The sequence below is a fragment of the Megalobrama amblycephala genome, linkage group LG1, assembly GCF_018812025.1.
Source record: "Megalobrama amblycephala isolate DHTTF-2021 linkage group LG1, ASM1881202v1, whole genome shotgun sequence".
Lineage (NCBI taxonomy): Eukaryota > Metazoa > Chordata > Actinopteri > Cypriniformes > Xenocyprididae > Megalobrama > Megalobrama amblycephala.
In genome coordinates this window covers 57,167,640-57,187,349 of record NC_063044.1, presented here as the reverse complement: position 1 = coordinate 57,187,349, position 19,710 = coordinate 57,167,640, and the positions used below count along the sequence as shown (strand labels likewise).

The 19,710-nt window shown below is 38.2% G+C and overlaps 1 protein-coding gene across 5 annotated transcripts in view; it reads right to left on the bottom strand.

Annotated features, from left to right (window-relative positions):
* The window catches only part of cacna1ia (calcium voltage-gated channel subunit alpha1 Ia), a 167,993-nt gene extending 148,495 nt beyond the window's left edge, over positions 1-19,498 (bottom strand). For all 5 annotated transcript variants that reach the window (XM_048203435.1, XM_048203450.1, XM_048203445.1 and 2 more), the window contains exon 1: positions 19,243-19,498. In XM_048203435.1, the coding sequence (XP_048059392.1) occupies positions 19,243-19,481 (239 nt within the window). In that variant the 5' untranslated portion in view covers positions 19,482-19,498. The remainder of the gene's footprint in view (positions 1-19,242) is intronic.
* Positions 19,499-19,710: the final 212 nt, after the last annotated feature.

Sequence of the window (19,710 nt, the reverse complement as noted above, 5' to 3'; positions counted from 1 at the left end):
AAGTCTATAGCGCCACCACCAGTTCAAATATTCACTTTTGTAAAGGTTATAACTTTTGAACCCTTTGTTCCAGAAAAATGAATGTCAATACAACTGATTCCTCTCTTCATACTGATCACATTCAATATCTTACATTAAGACTCCACCCAGTACAGTAGTGGCCATTTTGAAAAGTACAGTATTCCATTTTTTCACTACTCCTCCTACAATTTTTGTCCAATTTTGTCCAAAATCAGCTCAGGTGATCTTTGGACCGAGCCGCACAGAAATGACTGAACGGATTTTTGATATTCGCTACCATTCCCAAGATATTCATCTCTGAATGTGACCTTGCTTGTGTTTGTTGTCTTATGCTAGTTAGCTTAGCATGCTAATTGCTTAGCATGCTAACCAGTTGTCATTCTCTTTAATGTGGCTCTTCAGCTATCAAGTTAACCATGAGCTTCATTAGCATTAAGTTAGCTTAGCATGCTAATATGGTTAGCATGCTAAGTAATGCTTTTTTGTAAATTCTTTCTTACACTAAAAGTTCTCTTCCACAGATTGTTGAATGTGCATCCTCAAGTAGCTCAATGTGTAAAGCCAGTTACCTGATGAGCTCTGCACCCCAAGATAGTGGGTTCGAATCCCAGGTGGAGCGGTTTTATGAAATAGTGTGTTTTGATTCCTTTACTGCCTCTTGGATTAGAAATAAATGCTTTTTGTTTCATGCTGTGTTCATTTTCATCTAAGCTTATGTACATTCTGAGTTCATTTTCGCCCGTAATTCTGAACCAGCTGTTTCATGTTTGTTCATTTTCTGCTGTTTTTCCTCTTCCTGCTCTGTATTGCGCTACAGCATGATGAGCTGCAGAATGATCTAAAGTAGTTATTAAATATAACATTCAGTGCAGTTTTATAAAAATTCTTCATTTTGAGTTCATTTTCACATGAACTAATGAACTTCGGCAGGTGTGCCAACATTCACCTGCACAGTGGTGCAATGAGATGAGAAATGGACACTGGACTCGGAGGTCGTGGGTTCGAATCCCGTGTGGGGTTCCTTTATACAATTGTGTGTAATGAGTCATTTTGATACCTTTTTTATCCAAATAAGCATTGTACTAATCTTTATTCCTCTTGAATGAGATACAAGTGTTTTTAGTTCATTCCCTGTTCATTCTCTGAACTTCTATTGATTTTCATTTCATTTCCACCTGTCCTTCTGAACCAGCTGTTTTGCATGTACATTCAATTTCTGCTGTTTTTGCTCTTCCTGCTCCGTATTGCGCTACTGCCCCTTCTGGGGCTTGGCCCCGAATTGCTGCTTGCAGCTATATTATTACATTTAGAATTGTCAAAAGTACCGACTTCGGTACCACGTCGGTGCTGAAATTTTAAAATCGTGATGCTTTGAGCACTGTTGAGCGGATTCGTATGAATGGCCATTGTGACGCGCTCATCGGATAAGTCTGTGATTTGCTTCAATGGTCAATGCTTCAAAAACGTTGTAAAATGTTACACACAGAAGGGGACGGAGACACAGGTAATAGTTAAGATGTGTTTATTAAACAACCAGAGGATAAATGGCAGAATGCAGGTGAATAAATGGCAGGATAAGTTCGTGACTGGAGCGGTGACTGGATCTGATGATGTTTCTTATCTTTTCCCAGGGAATGTGGATGCAAGCAGACGTGGAGAAGACAGGACACGATGACACTCACTGGAGACACGGAGACACAATGGGCCCTATTTTAACGATCTAAACGCAAAGTGTAAAGCGCATGGCGCAGGTGCACTTAGGGCGTGTCCAAATCCACTTTTGCTATTTTAACGACGGAAAAACCGTCCATGCGCATTTTTGAAATGGGTTGTCCCTATTCTCTTAAAGAGTAATGGGCGTAACGTTCAATAAACCAATCAGAGTGTCATCTCCCATTCCCTTTAAGAGCGAGATGCGCTCGCGCCATGGCGGATTGCTATTTACATGGCGGAATTTGTTGTCGGAAAAGCTGAACGCTTTTATATTTATGTAGCCTACACAATAATATTCTTTTACACTGTAATCCTTTTGTTTTTAATATTTGGCATGTTTGTGTGATGCGCATCCCTGTGTGTAATAAGCAAAGTCAACGCGCACTGTGGACGCGCCCAGAGGCGCAGTTTCTACCAACACGCTCTAACAAAAAAATATTGCGCCATTGACTTTAGACTTTAGACCAGGTTTGAGTTGGTCTATGGTGCAGTCTATTTTCAGCTCCTTAAAATAGCAATGCGCCGGCAATGCGCCTGAACACACCTCTTTTTTAGACCAGCACACCCATGGGCGCACTAACTGGTGCAAATGCATTTACTAATTTAAGGACGTGGCGCTGAACGGGAAAATGCTAGCAAACACTTGCGCTGCGCCTTGCGTCGCATTGCGCCGGGTGTATTATAGGGCCCTAGGAGTCACGGAGAACACTGGACACAGGTAAGCAGGCGTTAAAGGAGTCCTTAAGGTAAGCATAACAGGTAGGTATGCGTTAACGAGACCGGACAATGACTGAGTGATCTGGAGTGTCTTATGTAGTGCTGCTGATGGTGACTGCGATGAGTGTCAGGTGGAGCTTGTTAATACTCAGGGGAGGGAGTGCGTTGTGATTGGGTGAGTGAAGAGCCTGGCGTGTCTGTGACATAAATAGTCACCAATGACACTCTTCACCGAGCGCTTACACAGATACACACGGGAGAGTTTGAAAGCAGGCGTCTATCGGGGACCAGATAGACGCCTGCTTTTAAACGCTCCTGCTCCCGCTTTCAAAACGCTTTCAAATTCTATTTAAATTAAGAACATTTTTCAGTACCACATAGAAAATACTGAAATATAAGTAGTATAATAAAACAAAAAAAGAATATAGTTTACCTGTAAGAGCATATAGAGTAGTACTCAAGTACGTTTACACCTGAATGGAGTATGTCCTCATTTCAAAAAGCCCAATAATTAAAAAAAAAAAATAATAATACTTTAAAAAAATTATTAAAAAAAAGAAAATAAAATAAATTAAGTAATTAAGAAATGTAAGTAAGTACACTGAACAAAATTATAAAAGCAGTGGTCCGGGGTGGTCCGAAAACCAGTCAGTATCTGGTGTGACCACCACTTGCCTCACGCAGTGCAAAACATCTCCTTTGCATAGAGTTGATCAGAGAAAAAATGGGGGCAAAAACAAAAGTGTTGCATTTCTAATTTTGTTTAGTGTAAATAAATAAATTTTCTTTTTTGGCCAAAAAATTCAGTAATGAATCTGGCAGTGTTTCATTTCTTTCTCATATATTGAACAGTACTGTACATTCTTAATACATTCTCATTTTGAGATAGCTAATGGAAATGGGTACTACACACGCACAAAAACACAACCAGTAAGGTGTGTTACAGTTGAAGTGTTTGCAATGGTGGCTGAGAGTGATTTCAGTGACAGGAAAGCAGGTGTGTGTGTGTGTGTGTGTATTTATGGGCAGAGGCATGGGGTTCTGATTCTGATGTCAGGTGAGCTGAGCGTGAGGACAGCCAGCTATGAGTCACACTCACAGCAGGGTCAAAAACAGACAAGTATGTGCGTATGCGTGTGTGAGACAGATAGAGAAAGTTTTTAATGCGCCTGACTCTGAAAACTAAAATTCTGTCACAGGTTTATCAGGAAACAAACATAAACAGCATTTCGGCGATTACTGCTACCTGGAGAGAAAATGTAATTCTGCACTGATTTTAGAAAAAATAATCTGCAGGATTTTGTGGAATTGTACATGGTAGATTGTGTTGAATGGAGCTTAAAGTCAAATAAAATCAAATTATTATTATTATTAAAAATATCTTTTAACTGTTATATATATTTTTAAATTATTTTAATGTTCCTTGAGGTTCACTTATGTTAATAAAGTTTTGGCACAAAAATAAATAAATAAATAAATAAAATAAAAAAATATGAAACTTGCAGGATGTTTTAATGGTACAAAGACCTCTTACTGTAGGCCTATATATCAAAAGATCAAAGCAAATATGATTTCTCATGTCATGACCCATTTAACAAATGTAAAAAAATAAATAAATAAAATGCATTAATCTGATGTCCATGTAGATATTAAAATAAATATTAAAGTTTGTTAATAGGTTATGATAAAAGGTATTTCATATCTAATTAAAATCATGCAAACATGGATTGAACTATAAAAAAAATCCCTCAGATCTAAAGAGGAGACTTTGACTCCTCATTTCACAAGCCCACCGCACGCCACTGATCTGTGTACCAAAGTAAACTGAATGAACGTCTGGTATTTGTTTAAAAAAGGTAAAACGGATTGAGGTCTGTGAGAAGCTGTTGTTGTGGGCTGTGATAACATCGTCTAAACTGTGCTCGGATCTCTATGGACTTCTGTCTGCTTCCTTAATTTGCCTGGGAAATTGGCCAAAAGGAATCATCCTGATGAACTGGAGCTCTGTGGCACTTCATGCTTTAAAAGTAAATTGAAGCGAATTGCACCGTCAATTCGCATTTGGAGAAAAAGCAAGAACAGTATCTAGTCAAAAACAACTTTAAATGCGAGTATGGTCAATGCTTCGAGTAATTTCATAATTATATAAATCATGTAACTACAGTATGTTTGTTCCTTTGGTCAAAGTAATGGCAAGGGAAGAACAACAGATGCACAAGCATATCTCCATGACTTCTAAGCCATGTGTTCGAGTGTGTAAGTGTGAAAGTGCCTAGATAGCATGTATGTATGTAACCACAGACGCACGTTCTGTTCAGATTCAATTTGCATGAACTGATCACCTTCTATAACCCATTACCCCTTATGGAAATAAAAATATATTTCCCTATATATGAATGATCAATATATTACATGATTTAACAGTATATTTGAAAATATTCAGAAAAATATATTGCATAAATATATCACAATATATTGAATGAGGAAATACATAAGGAATTGCCACTTTTCATATATTGAAAAATATGTTATAATATATTTACTAATATATCATAATGTATGTAATTTTATATTCAGTAATATACTTCATAATATATAGATTTATATGTGATCAGATATGGTACTGCATGCATAATATATTGCAGATATATTTACTCATGCAGTATAAACACATATATGGTAAAATATATTATGTAACACATTTCTTATATTTTATAATTATTTACATTTTAAATGTTTCATATTTTTAAGTAAGTTAACAAAATCACACTTTCATGTACTAAAGTTTCTACCAAAGAGATTATCACTGTGCTATAGCGTGCACAGCCGTTACTTTTTAAATAAAGTTATTATAGTCTTAACGGTGCTCAGCCAATCATAATCCTAAGCTCAGGCTCTACTCTTCAGCACAATGGTAACCCCAAAAGCTCACACATACCAAAAAACCTTTTAAATTTCAAAATAACACAACTTTAAACACTAACAGATCTCCCCAATATTAATATTGAGCAAAACACATGAAATAGCACTTCATTTTAACATTTACTCTCCTTTAACAGTCAGAAACAAAGCATGCTGGGAACTAGAAATCTGTTGTAACTAGGGATGTGTCATGAATATTCGATTAGTTGATTTAAACCGTTGCACCCCTAATATATATGTGTACAATACATTCGCATTTATATGGGAACCTGTATGTGCAATATATGTACACAATAAAGGATAAAAATGTATGAATGTAATGCTATTTTTGTATTTGTTTATAAATATTTTATATGTATCAATATATAGCCATACAGTTTTGAAATCGCCCATCACTAGATATTGTTTAATAAAGTCATTATTTTGTTTCTTTGTCGCACAAATAGTATTCTCGGGACTCGTCACTTCATAACATTAAGGTTGAACCACTGTAGTCACATGAACTGTTTTGAATTTGTCTTTAGTAGCTTTCTGGACATCTGAAAGTGTTAATTATCTTGCTGTCAATAGAGGTCTCACTGAGCCATCGGTTTTTATCAAAAATATCTTAATTTGTGTTCTGAAGATGAACGAAGGTCTTACGGGTGTGGAACGACATGAGGGTGAGTAATTAATGACAGAATTTTCATTTTTGGGTGAACTTACCCTTTAAGAATGAGAAACTATGATGTCTTCATGTTCTTTTTCCATGCAGTTACAAGCTTCAAAAAGGATGCAAAAGCACCATAAAAATATCACAAATGTACAACTTGTGCACTTTATTCTTGGAAATTTCTTGAGATAAGTGAAAAAAGAAAATCATAAAGGATGAGTAAATAATGGACAGAATGCTCAGTGAACTATCCTTTTACATTTCGGCTCTATCTCCCCCAGGTACCCAAAAAGCTGGATCCAAAGATGAACTATAAATCACCTCACCTGAGTTAATTCACTCAGCAAAATGTCTGCCCACAGTAATTTACATCATTATAAAAAACACAATTATATTGTAATGAACTGACAGCTTGAATGAACTCTTTTGAAACTGTTTGGACAAGGGCAGCATAATTGCTAGAGGAAATTTGTAATTACAAATCTTCATTGTTATTCAACAGACGCTTGTTATTTAAAGCACACTGCAGGACACCGACTGCAGGTACAGTCCCTTCGGAGCAACCTGGGGTTAAACGCCTTGCTCAAGAGCTACAGTATGTGGGGAGAGAACAGGAGTCAACAACCACTGTCCAAAGAACTGCAACGTCATCCAACAGAAGCCCAGGTAGAAACAAATTAGATTACGCTGAAACAAGACAAAGGTCATGACCTGGATTAGCATCTTCATGTGCTGGTGAGCAGAACACCAAATAAATCATCTCCTCCTCTACATTTCTCTCTCTCCACTTCATGCTGACAGCTCTGTGACATTAATCTGGACACTGTATAAATGTCTGAGGATTTTCTCCCTCTGATTAACTCTCTGACACCAAGAGAACTGGGTGTCACTGAGAACAGCAGGTCCACTGATCCAGGGTCAGTGGGAAAAAAATATCTTGACTACACTGTTCTCCACAGGCCTGAGACGACAGAAATGAGTATGAAAAGCTGTGGATTAGGAGACCATTACAATTTTTTCTGCTTGCTGCTTTTCAAGAAAAAGCCAGAAATGTGAGTTATACTTGATGTCCATCTAACAAGCCCTGCATCACCTGCCTAAAATTTCATTCACACTGATCCAGACCCTTAAGGACGCCCTATTATATGCCACACTGCACCATACCTGTCAACACTCTCGTTTTTCCCGGGAATCTCCCATATTTCACACCCATCTCCCGGGAAACTCCGGTAATTTGTATGGCCCAAACCTCGTTATATGAATAATCACATCAATATATTATTGCAAGATTGTCCAGCTGCCAGATCTTGAATGAAATGCAAAAAAAAGAAAAGAAAAAAAATCTTAATGGTCCAAAAGACAATTTCTTAACAGCAGATTGTTAGTGCATGCAGATATATGTCATAGTATATATACATAAATACTTGTATGAATAAATGCATAGCTGCATGTGTAGCTGCGCGTACTGTACATGCGCCCAGTGTGCTGTCAGCACCTTTACTGTGGCACAGGAGGAGGTCTGGTCCAGTCACTTTGACAGTGACAAAGCACTGCCATTTCAGCTAACTCCCATGGTTCACTGATTGTTCTCTTACTCCTTCTATCTCCCTCTATCTGTGTGTGATGAGCATATCGGTAGCTTGGCTCCACTAGAGGTGAAAGGTCACTGAGTAGGGCAAACACACAGACATTGTTCATCTCTCTTCATGCTTTTCTTCTGGGAGTAAATATGATCTTCTAACCCCTTCCCTACCCACAGCCTCTTCCCTTCCATTTGCCTTTGTCTGTTGTTCATTCTCCTGCTTCCTCTATTTGTCACTGCTTCATGCTGTTCTGGGCACAGCCTATAACAGCTCCTGCCAACAGCACAGTTTGAGACTCAGTGGTCCTCATACCTGTTTATTGACAGAGTCTTAACAGACAGCAGTCATGACCTCCTTTAGACAGACACACCGAGCAAAGCAGACTGCACACACATATGTCTCAAAAAACACATATTATCTGATTCCGAGGCAGGTCACAGTAAGTTTAATGGAAATGTTATTTGTTTTGAAAAAGCGAATGAGGACAAGGTAAATGGAAGCTGACCCGACCACTCTAATTTGAAACTAGAAAATAACATTAACTGCAAGAAACCTTTATATTTCTGCCATGTCACAGCTGGAACAAGAACATACTATGAAAATTATATTCTCAGGTAGTGTTAACGTTAAAAAGATTTAATGTGACTTTGAATATCAATTTGGGTGACTGTGATAGCGATACTGAAAGCAAAAAAAGAATTTTACCTCAGATCAGGAAAATAAAAGAAAGTTTATTTCATGTCAAAGATTGAATCAGACACTCAGTATGCATTTTAAATGTATTTTAATGATGTTAAAATGGTTTAATATTTACTAATTATTATGTACATATCCACTTCATTGTGAGTGCAGTTGGCTTGCAGAGAGAGAGCCCATCCAAACGCTCTTCTGATTGGCTGATTTTGTTGCATTTTGTAACTGTGTCATGCCTGGTGCTTGTCACTGGAATCTAATCACACTGCATCATTATACTTATTTTGTTTTGTTTTTCTTTGTCATTTTTGTCATTATACTATCTTATCTTTTGTCCTTATAAAGATATTTTTGACAGTTATTACTTTAATGTATAAAATAAACTAAGCATATTAAACTATACTTGATATATATAGAATATAAATTGCTTAGTTTTTTTTGCATTAAAATAATGATTATTACTAGAAAACTGTATTTTTATTAACTAACTTAAAGGGGTGATTCAGTGATTTTTCTAGGCTTGATTGTGTGTTTTGGGGCACAGTTTAACATGTCTTAATGCTTCATTTTCTTTGAAAATGCTGTATTTTTCATATATTTTACCTTTATTCTACACCTCTGTTTCCACTGTCATATGAACGGCTCGTTTGACTTTCTGGTTCTATTAAGCCACTCCCTCCGAAATACGCAATGTGCTCAGATTGGTTAGCAGGTAGCTGGCCCAGTGTATCGTGATTCGCTGAAGCGTCTGGAAACGCCACACCCCTTACCATTCGTTATTACTACCGCTTCAGTGGAAATGTAAATAATGGCGTGTATATATTGCTGTATCAAATTGAGCCCCAATCAGACCCAGATGAAGAGGGTCAAACAGAACCTCTGCAATCGCGGCTTTTAAAGGACGTTTATGAATGGTATTTCATTTTTTTTTATTTGTGTCAAAGTGTTTAGATATGCTGTCACTGCTGTTTGTTAGCTTTCAATATACAGTTTTATCCTGATTAAAGCTTTACTGTATAGCCAAATACATGACTGAGTAGTAGCATTTTTGTAAAGGTAGCGTTTAATTTATAGCATGAACAACTGTTTGTCTATGAACATAGACGTTTGTTGGAGAAGTATGCACTAGAATACAGCTAACTGGCTAACGAAGCAAAAACGAGTTGCTCTTTGTCTAAGTCCTTGATGCAACCAAAAATAGCAACAGAACTATACGTTTAAAAGACATGTACTTACAGTTTGAAGCCAATAAACAGCAGCTTCTGCTTTTAAAGTGGGAACTGCTTCTTTTAGTAAAAGCCTTTGTGCAAATCCAGTATTGAACTTGTGTAGATTCTGGAAGCGGTCTACAGCGTCGCATCCAGGGTAGAAAATGTCACAGATTATAATGGGTTCTATTATCTTTTGACACGGTGTACACAACTCTTCCGCTTCCATTATGCCGTGCCGCATGGCCTCGCCCGCTTTGTTGCGTGTTCCCGGGGGCAGTGTTTTGCAGGGTTTAAGATGTCACCAACCAGGGAAGAAGCTCGTTGTAGTCCAAACCGGTCGTTTTTGTAGGCAATAAACTGCCATAACTTTAAAAGACAATATCTCCGTTTGCATTGAACTTTCAGCGATGTAACTTTGCAGATACTGTTTATGCTCAAGCAGCAATATTAAACACTAACTAAAGTTAAAAAAGTGAAATCACATTGAACCACCCCTTTAAACAAAGTTCAACAAATACAGTAACAAATGTATTGCTTATTGTTAGTTCATGTTAGTTAATAACTAATGTTAACCAATGAAACTTACTGTAAAGTGTTACCACTTTGTCTAATTAAACATATGGATGAATATTTCACAAACAAAGGCAATTTTCCATCAAAATACTCTTGATACTAAAACCCCAAAAAGCCAAGATCCACTCCTGGCACGAACCTCTTGTGTCATCTTATGTTTAATCTTTAACTTGAACAAGTTCCAGTTCAGGTATTCAAATCACATATTTGCTTACACTCACGAATTCTTTGCCAAGATAAAATGTGGACAATCGGTTTCTGGAAAAAAAAAACCCTCATATAGGCAAGCTAGAAACCCCTGCTTAAAAAATAGCTTAGACCAACAAGAATTTCCGTGCTGGTTCAGGTTGGTCCAGTCACTTTGACAGAGACAGAGCATCAGCAGAGCATAAGCAGCACGTATTTTTTTCGGCACACATGTTAACAGTAGGGGTGTGACGAGACAGGTAGCTCACGAGACGAGACGAGACTCGAGATTGAGTTCACGAGAACGAGACGAGACAAGATTTTTACACACTATTTTTAAGAAATCTTCAATGGCGAAATACATGACTAGAAAAAATAGTCTGCAGGTGTATTTGAAATGTTTTAACTAATCATCTTGTAATCAATGTCATTTCAGTTCTACTTTCTGAGACTGAATTATCATATGCAGTAAAAGACAACAATACTCAAGCACTGTAAAAGTTTTTGCCACAAACTCAACTGACTGACTTCTCTTCTGTATGATTTCAGTCTCTTCAGACCTTGCTGTACATGATTTATGAGCTTCTACAACTTTTGACCTCCTAACTGAACTCCTTTCCCCAAACTGATCATAGAAATAAAACAGTATAAATAAAAATGGTAACACTTTACAATAAGGTCTCATTTATTAACATTAATGTATTAACCAACCAGCAACTAACAATGAGCAATATATGTGCTACAGTATTTATTAATCTTTGTTTATGATAGTTAATAAAAAATAGTCATTCATTGTTAGTTCATGATAGTTCACAGTGCATTAACTAAAGTTAACAAATGAAACCTTATTGTTTGTGCTTAATAAGATTAAGAGAAAACTGTACACGTACTCTGTAAATATGGAGTGGCGGCGACCGTTATCCAACTGAATTAAATGTTTTTTATTTGAATACAAAGCAAAACGACAGTGGATGCGTAATGTAAACACAGCGGTGGCATATTCTTTCCTAATCATCCTAACACTCTGTCATGGCAATATCACGAGACTACTTTTCGCCTCGACAAGAAATCTCGTCACATATTAGTCTCACGAGATCTCGTGTCACGAGATCTCATCACACCTCTAGTTAACAGATTAGAGCATTCACACCGCACGCAGAGGCTGCGTGGCATCGCGTAGCAGGAGCAGAGCAGAAGCAGCAGTGCCGCGATAATTTCGGCGCTGGGTCTATTTTTGCTGCGCTGCTAACGCTCAATTAAAGTGAAAGTACACTTTTGATGGACAAAATAAATATGATTTCACACAAAAAGTGCTCAAAATGCACAGAATAAGCATGTCTAGTGTGTTTTAACAAGAATTAGAGAATGTCAGAAAAGAAAATTATTATAGAAGATATAAATGTTTTTAGTTATTCAGTTTGGGTGAAAGTATGGTGTATTATAAAATAACTAAAGTAAACTAGCCAGAAAATATGATATATAAACTTTTTTTTTTTTGTTATTACAGTGACAAGTAGGCTATATAGGCAGCAATACCCAAATCAAACCAGAGTTTGTGGTCTTTTTCCGCAGAGTTGGCTGTCTTGTAAACATGTACATGCGGCAGATGATGTAAACACAAAGCTTACCTCATTCATGTGCAGCAATATGACACAAGGCTTCTTGTTTGCTCGTTTGTTTATTTGTTATTTACGTTTACATGAGAATGTTGTACACCTCCCCATGTTAACAAACTTTCAAGACTATCAAGTTTATAAATAACCAACTTATAAAATCTAATTTATAGTTGTCTTTGTAAAGAAATGCATACTTATATGAAGCTTGGATCCGCTGCTGTGATGCTGTACAAACGCTTCCGGTGCGAATACTCGCGCATCTCTGCAGCTGCAGTTCACACTGTAGTTACGCTCTCGTGCTGCTCACACGCCGCTGCAAGCAAGCTTTGCTCAAGTTTGTCGACTATGGACTATGGTTATCTGGTTGGGATAACAGCATACTAGAATGTTGGTCCCAACAAAATGCTGGTGATCAGCCATGCTAAAACTAAACTTAATTTCTCTGACAAATGTCTTAAATCCTAATACCTAGCCTGCAGGAACATCCTGTTTTAAACGGAGACAAGCACGTACAAATAAAGGAATTTTTTTTAAAAGACTAGCAATGGTATCGTATCGGCTATTTTTTTTAATTATTGATATTGGTTATTTAATTGTGCATGCTCATCCCCCCCCCCCCCCCTTTTTAGACTACCTTTTTGCCATCTAATGCTAACTTAAAGTTCATTTTTAAAATCACTTATAATTTAATAACACTGTTAAATGTAACCTTTAGCAAAAATCAAAATGAATTTCCATTTTTCATACTGTACATTATAATGCTGTGACGTGATATAATGTACAGTTCATCAAGTATCATTTAGACAAAATAGTCAAAATTTTTCATCAGTTACTGTTACTTTCTACATGAAAATAATTTTCAGCTTATCCTAATCAACCAGAATTTAAATATCTTTTAATATGCATCCTTATAGAAACACACAAGGCACACAAGATATGACAAGACGGGCCTACTAAACGCTTGATATCCATTTATGCCATTCACCCTATAAGGCAGGGTGTGGAAACACGCTGATGGGGAGAGAACCATTTAAGTCTGATGGAATCTCTGATACCCACCCAGCATGACAAATAAACACACATCTCAGGCTAGGAATTCAAGAACATCAGTTTTGCTCTGACCCGAGACAATGACACCGAGCCGTATTGTGCCGATACGGTCAGGAGAGAGAGGCACTGTGAAACTTCTGATGCCAATAATCCATGAAATTATACCCACATAAGGCAAGTGTGAGTGTGTCTGAGAAAGAGACAGGAAGTGTGTGCAGGCATTTAGAGGTGCTGTTTGAAAGCAAAACAATCTGTTCAAACGGCTGTTCAACACAGAGCCCTGAGACCACAGACCACAAAGACTTAAAAGCAGTTACAGATGGACCAGAAGACTAATCTACTACAACTACAGTGTGTGTAAGTTTGTGTTGAAGACAAATCCAGTTTCAGAAAGTATGATCTGTGGGTCAGTGTCAACAGCACAAAAGACATCTGTTAGCAAAAACCTCAATTTGAGCTAAGGAAAGAGGACAGATTGCACTTCCCATCACCAGCCAGAAACAAGAGCAGAAAGTGTTTTCTAGCTTCAACGCCAACAGCGAACACCTGAAAAACAAAATTTCACTTCAAACAGTCCAATAAATGGCTGTAAAATTAAAAATATACACCTAAATCTCAAGCATTGAGATCTCATTTGTTGCTGTGTTTCACATACATCACCCACATGACGGTTACTCCAACAAACCTCAGTTGGCTGTCACCTTTACTGTATCAAATAAAACTTTACAACACCATCTGTTTCTCAGAGGGAAGACGAATATGAGCAACAGCATTTTACTGACATTGATGAAGATAAAGCACTCTTTTTTTTTTTTTATCCAATCCAAAACTTGAGATGAGATTTAGCATATTTGCCTGAAAGCAGCGTAATTTATAAAAAAGCTCACTTTAAAAGGTCAAAGCACCTCTACGTTGAATGGATATTTCACACAAAAATTAAGATTTTCATGGCTACTGTTTTCCGCATAATTGCAATAAATAGGGTCACAGACACCATAAAAATAAACTGTATTGCCAAAAGTATTGGGACACCCCTCCAAATAATTGAATTCAGGTGTTCCAATCACTTCCATGGCCACAGGTGTATAAAATCAAGCACCTAGGCATGCAGACTGCTTCTACAAACATTTGTGAAAGAATGGGTCGCTCTCAGGAGCTCAGTGAATTCAAGCGTGGTATCATGATAGGTTGCCATCTGTGCAATAAGTCCATTCGTGAGATTTCCTCACTACTAATATTCCACGGTCAGCTGGTAGTGGTATCATAACAAAGTGGAAGCAATTGGGAACAACAGCAGCTCAGCCATGAAGTGGTAGGCCACGTAAAATCACAGAGCAGGATCAGCGCATGCTGAGGCACACAGTGCGCAGAAGTCGCCAACTTTCTGCAGAGTCAATAGCTACAGACCTCCAAACTTCGTGTGGCCTTCAGATTAGCTCAAGAACAGTGCGTAGAGAGCTTCATGGAATGGGTTTCCATGGCTGAGCAGCTGCATCCAAGCCTTACATCACCAAGCGTCAGATGCAGTGGTGTAAAGCATGCCGCCACTGGACTCTAGAGCAGTGGAGACATGTTCTCTGGAGTGACGAATCTCGCTTCTCTGTCTGGCAATCCGTTAGACGAGTCTGGGTTTGGCAGTTGCCAGGAGAACGGTTCTTACCTGACTGCATTGTGTCAAGTGTAAAGTTTGGTGGAGGGGGGATTATGGTGTGGGGTTGTTTTTCAGGGGTTGGGCTTGGCCCCTTAGTTCCAGTGAAAGGAACTCTCTTTCGCTTCAGCATACCAACACATTTTTGACAATTTCATGCTCCCATCTTTGTGGGAACAGTTTGGGGATGGCCCCTTCCTGTTCCAACATGACTGCGCACCAGTGCACAAAGCAAGGTCCATAAAGACATGGATGAGCAAGTTTGGTGTGGAGGAACTTGACTGGCCTTCACAGAGTCCTGACCTCAACCCGATAGAACACCTTTGGGATGAATTAGATTGGAGACTGTGAGGCAGATCTTCTCGCCAACATTACTGCCTGACCTCACAAATGCGCTTCTAGAAAAATGGTCAAAAATTCCCATAAACACACTCCTAAACCTTGTGGAAAGCCTTCCCAGAAGTGTTGAAGCTGTTATAGCTGCAAAGGGTTGGCCAACTCCATATTAAACCCTACAGATTAAGAATGGGATGTCATTAAAGTTCATGTGCACATAAAGGAAGGCGTCCCAAAACTTTTGGCAATATACTGTATCTTAAACATGGTCTGACTCTTAAATTTCACTCTACTATCATAATCTTCACCCTATACTATCATACAAAACTTCATAAGAGTTGAAAAATATCTCACAAGTTGTATGGACTACTTTTATGGTCCTTTTTGAAGCTTGAAAGCTTTTTTTCCATTCACTGCAACAATTTATATATATATATATATATATATATATATATATATATATATATATATATATATATATATATATTTATATATCTTTTGTGTTCCACAAAGGAAATAAAGTCATTCAAAGTCAACAACATGCATTCTTGGTTGAACTATTTCTCTGATATAGTAGGTTCACTGTTCTGCTGGATTTCTTAAAGTGTGCTCAGTTCAGAAGTACAAACACAACCGTTCCACCCAAAGTCCATCTGATCTGAAATTTGAGTGCCGTACCATTACTCAGGATCTACTGACTATAACGCTAGTACTCTGGACTCAACTGCGGTCTGCCTGAATTTACTGCACAGTGTCAGATTCACACACGCAAATTGTGTTGAAACAGAGGGAGGGGAAGAGAGCGATAGACAGCGAGAGATGGTAGTCCTCAGTAATTACTTTAACATGCTGTGACATAAATCACACACCAGAGAGTTCGTATTGAGTGCCTGGTGAGGAAAGAGACAGAGGTGATGGAGGGAGGGAAAAAGATAAAAAGAAAGGTCTAGACAGACAGAAAGAAGCTGACTGATCTTAAAGGGACAGTTCACCAAAAAAAAATGAAAACTTTATGTCATTCCAAACCTGTATGACTTACGGAGAAGACAAAAGTAGAATTTTTTAAATAATTATACTACCGTTCAAAAGTTAAGTCAGTGAGACTTTAAAAAAAAAGAAGAAATTAATCATTTAAGTAAAGACATTCTTACAAAACATTTCCATTACAAATAATGCTGTTATTTTGAACTTTACATTTATTAAAGTATCATGAAAAAGTGTATTACAGTTTCCAGAAAAATATTAAGCCATATACAAGGTTTGAAATTGTGACCATTTTGGTCAAATATGCTCCCGAAGTTTAGTCTGTGTGACCTCAAAATATATTTGGGAGCATTTGTGTGAATAATTTTTGTGTTGCGACCTGTTTTCTAGATATGCAGAGGCCAGTTCCGATTTCCGGTTTTTAGTTTTATTTTGGTTTACAAACCACCACTTGAAGTGGTTTGAGTGATCAGATTTAAATCCGGTTTGAAAGCACTTTGGAGGGCATTTACACCTGGTCTTTTCACAATTGGATAGCTATCCAATCAGAGAAAACGCATGAAGTGACCAGGTGTAAACAGGCCCAAAGATATCTATTTTGAACTGGTTTGGAACATCAAAAGGCTCAACAAAGACAGAATTTTCATTATTGGCGTGTACTATTGCTTTAAGATCCTTCAGCCCCTGAGAAGCATATGGGAAGAGAGAAAGGGTTAAAAGGAGGATTCAGAAACATGAGAGATGCAGGCAGAGGCAGGTTGAGAAGGTGAGCGAGCATCAGTCTTGCCTGTGTGATGAGCTGTCATAGCAACACAGACCGGTCAGGACTGGAGATTAGTATTAACCTCGTGTTCCCAAGATCTCTTCAGGACACACGGGGGCTGAATTAGACAGTCTGGCACAGACAAAGTGATGTGTGAGGAGGGATTGAGGTCTATTAGCTACACCTTTATTACGGAGAGAGAGAAATCAAGGCTCTTGGCAATTCAGAGAGAGACATCCTGAAGCAATCAAGCCACTGTTCAAATACTACATATTAAACTAAGAATGACAATTATTTCACCATCCTATCATACTATCAAGAGGCAAGACCTTTTATATAAAGAACAAAGATGAAACACATACAGGCATTTGAGTCCATAGATAAAAAGGCCTATGAAAAGAGAAAAAGACTAAAAGAAGGAACAAGGATATGAACTGAAAACCGATACTAAATGATTTCAGAAGTGTTGACAGATTCTAATTTTCCCTCTCGTATTGGGAGTCAAAGGTTTGGAATATCATTATTTCATTAGGGCACTGTGATGACGGGCGTTGTCATACTTGGTGTGCTCTGGGGAGGGGATTGCTGTCTAGGGAGCATTGCAATGAGCCAACTGAATGTGGCTGTTTTGTTCTAGATTTGTGTGACTCTCCAGGATTTAGACAGAATGTGTGGTCTAACACTGACAAATTATATATATATATATTAAAGTAAAAATTAAAGTAAATGCAGACACACATTGGTAACCATTTGCAAAATGGGCAGTTTTTAACCCAACGGGTGATCGATCTTTTTCCGATTTTGCTTTTCCATTGAAATTCTACTGACATTTTCCAAATAGTTCACCCAAATTAATGAAAACAATTTTTTAACCCTTATGCTAAATGTTATTATTGAGTTCCACAGAGAATTTTTTTTTTATGAAATTGTGTGAGTGAAGTGAAGGAAAGAAAAAAAAAAATGGTGAACTATTTCTTTTACATCTAAACTTTCATATTGCTAGTTCATAGTTGAAGTGCTAGCAGATAAAATCCAAATTAAAATGGATCAAAAGTTCTGATGTAAAAGGGTTCAGTTTTCTATACATTTCACTGTAGGCACACTGAATGTAAATCCGAAAGTAATTGACTGTAAGAAGCCCCGCAGTTAAACTGTACCTCAAATGCAAACAAAGTGATAGCAAACACTCAGGGACCTCATATCTAAACCACTAAATCACCAATTAAAGTGTTTTGACAAGGGCAACAATATGCACAAACTATTAAAAAGATAATGATTCATTTTGCCAACATATTAAATATGCAGGGAAAAGAGAAGGGAGATAATTTCCTCTCTTTCCTCCCTTATCTAATCTCTCTTATTACTAAATAATTAGCAAATTGCCCCTTGGGCTTGATAAAGAGTACTCCACTTTAATTTCAATATTTCTGAAATGTAAACCATACAATATCAATAAGCCTCTAGTTTCCCAGAAGTGTGAAATGCGTTTCTGCCTCTACATCATTGCAAATTCACAGCTTGAATGTCCTCCGTTATTTAAAGCATGTAAAATTAATCTCAGCACACTTTTGACCATAAATAAAGTCATCAAAGGATCTTTTCATCCTTCACTCTCTCCCCCTCCCTTGCTACCTACATGTAATAAAATCATAACAAGTTACTGAGACATCCCATTAAGGCATTGAAATAAATTTGGCATGCTGTGTAGACGTGTGTGAGTGCTAATGTCTTCTCAGAAAGTGCCTCTGTTTGCAGATTTCCAGCTACCGCTCACTAGCCGGCTAGCAGCTGGAGACAACGGAGTTTGAGCGTGCTTGTCTTTGTGGTAACAGCGAGCGGTGCTGATTAGCGCCCTGTGGCTGTTCAAGCAATGGGAGATATGGGCCTCTGTGGGGAAAAGAAGACCTGTGCCCATCGTGTATAAAAGGCTTTCATTGAGATCAGCCAAATGAGAGTGTCAGCCAAACCAACGCAGAGACGTGAAATTCGATTTAAGACACTTTCCAAAGAAGTCTGAGTCCCCAAGGCAGCCACGGCTAGCTGGCAGAAATGCACAAAAAGGAAAGAAAAATCAACTTTCAAACTTCAAACGACAGAGAAAACTCAGCCCTGCTTTGCGAACCGCGGCAAGAATACATTATCGATGCACTTTAAACCCTTACCTATGTAATTCAAGTCATTCATTAATATTTCAACTTGATAATTCATTATTTAACTGCACAATTCATACTGTATGTTTCTTGACTTTCCAGTTGCATTTTCACATGTTGACACTGTAACTCAATGTCACTGTCACTGGCGACAACTCTGAAAGTCTCAGCGTTGACAACGACATGCACGACGCCAAGCCGCTTGCTTCAAGCTGTCACTCGTAGCGTGTTTAGATCAGCTTGTCGCTGAGATCTCGCAGCACTTAATCACTGCCTTGCTGACTAAACAGCAGTAGGAAGCTGGATTAAGTCGACTGGCTATTGTCAATTAGATACCTTTCCTCCAAGTCAACCCATGTGTGAAAGCCATTGTTAGAAATCACACTCTACTCACGACCTGTGAGCGCCAGCTAATAAAGGATATGGACTCAACACCATTCGAATGCACCAGCTGCGTGGGCAGGTTGTCTGCTTGAGGCAGAAGAAAACCACTGGCGCCAAATCGGGAAACGGCACGACCAAAGTGCTGATGTCACTGCCCGCATCATCGCATGGCCCCACCTCCTCAATGATGTCATCAACCTGAGAGGGGCCGAAGTCCTCACACAGCCCCGCCCCCACCTGGCTCACGCCAAGCGGCACGGGACACTCCTCGGTCGTCATGGCGACGGAGCGTCAGCCTGTGGAAGGATAAGAAAAACAGACATCAATGTTCCGAAAACTGAAGGTTTTTTTCCTCAATACAGATAATACTAATACTCCTAATACTAATAACAGAAGCTGATACTCTGAAATGTAAGGGTTGTAGTGGGGGGAAAAAATGTGTACATATTGAATGTCACTGCTTGCTGGAGTCACACAACAAGGTCACTGCTTATTGCTACCATTGCTA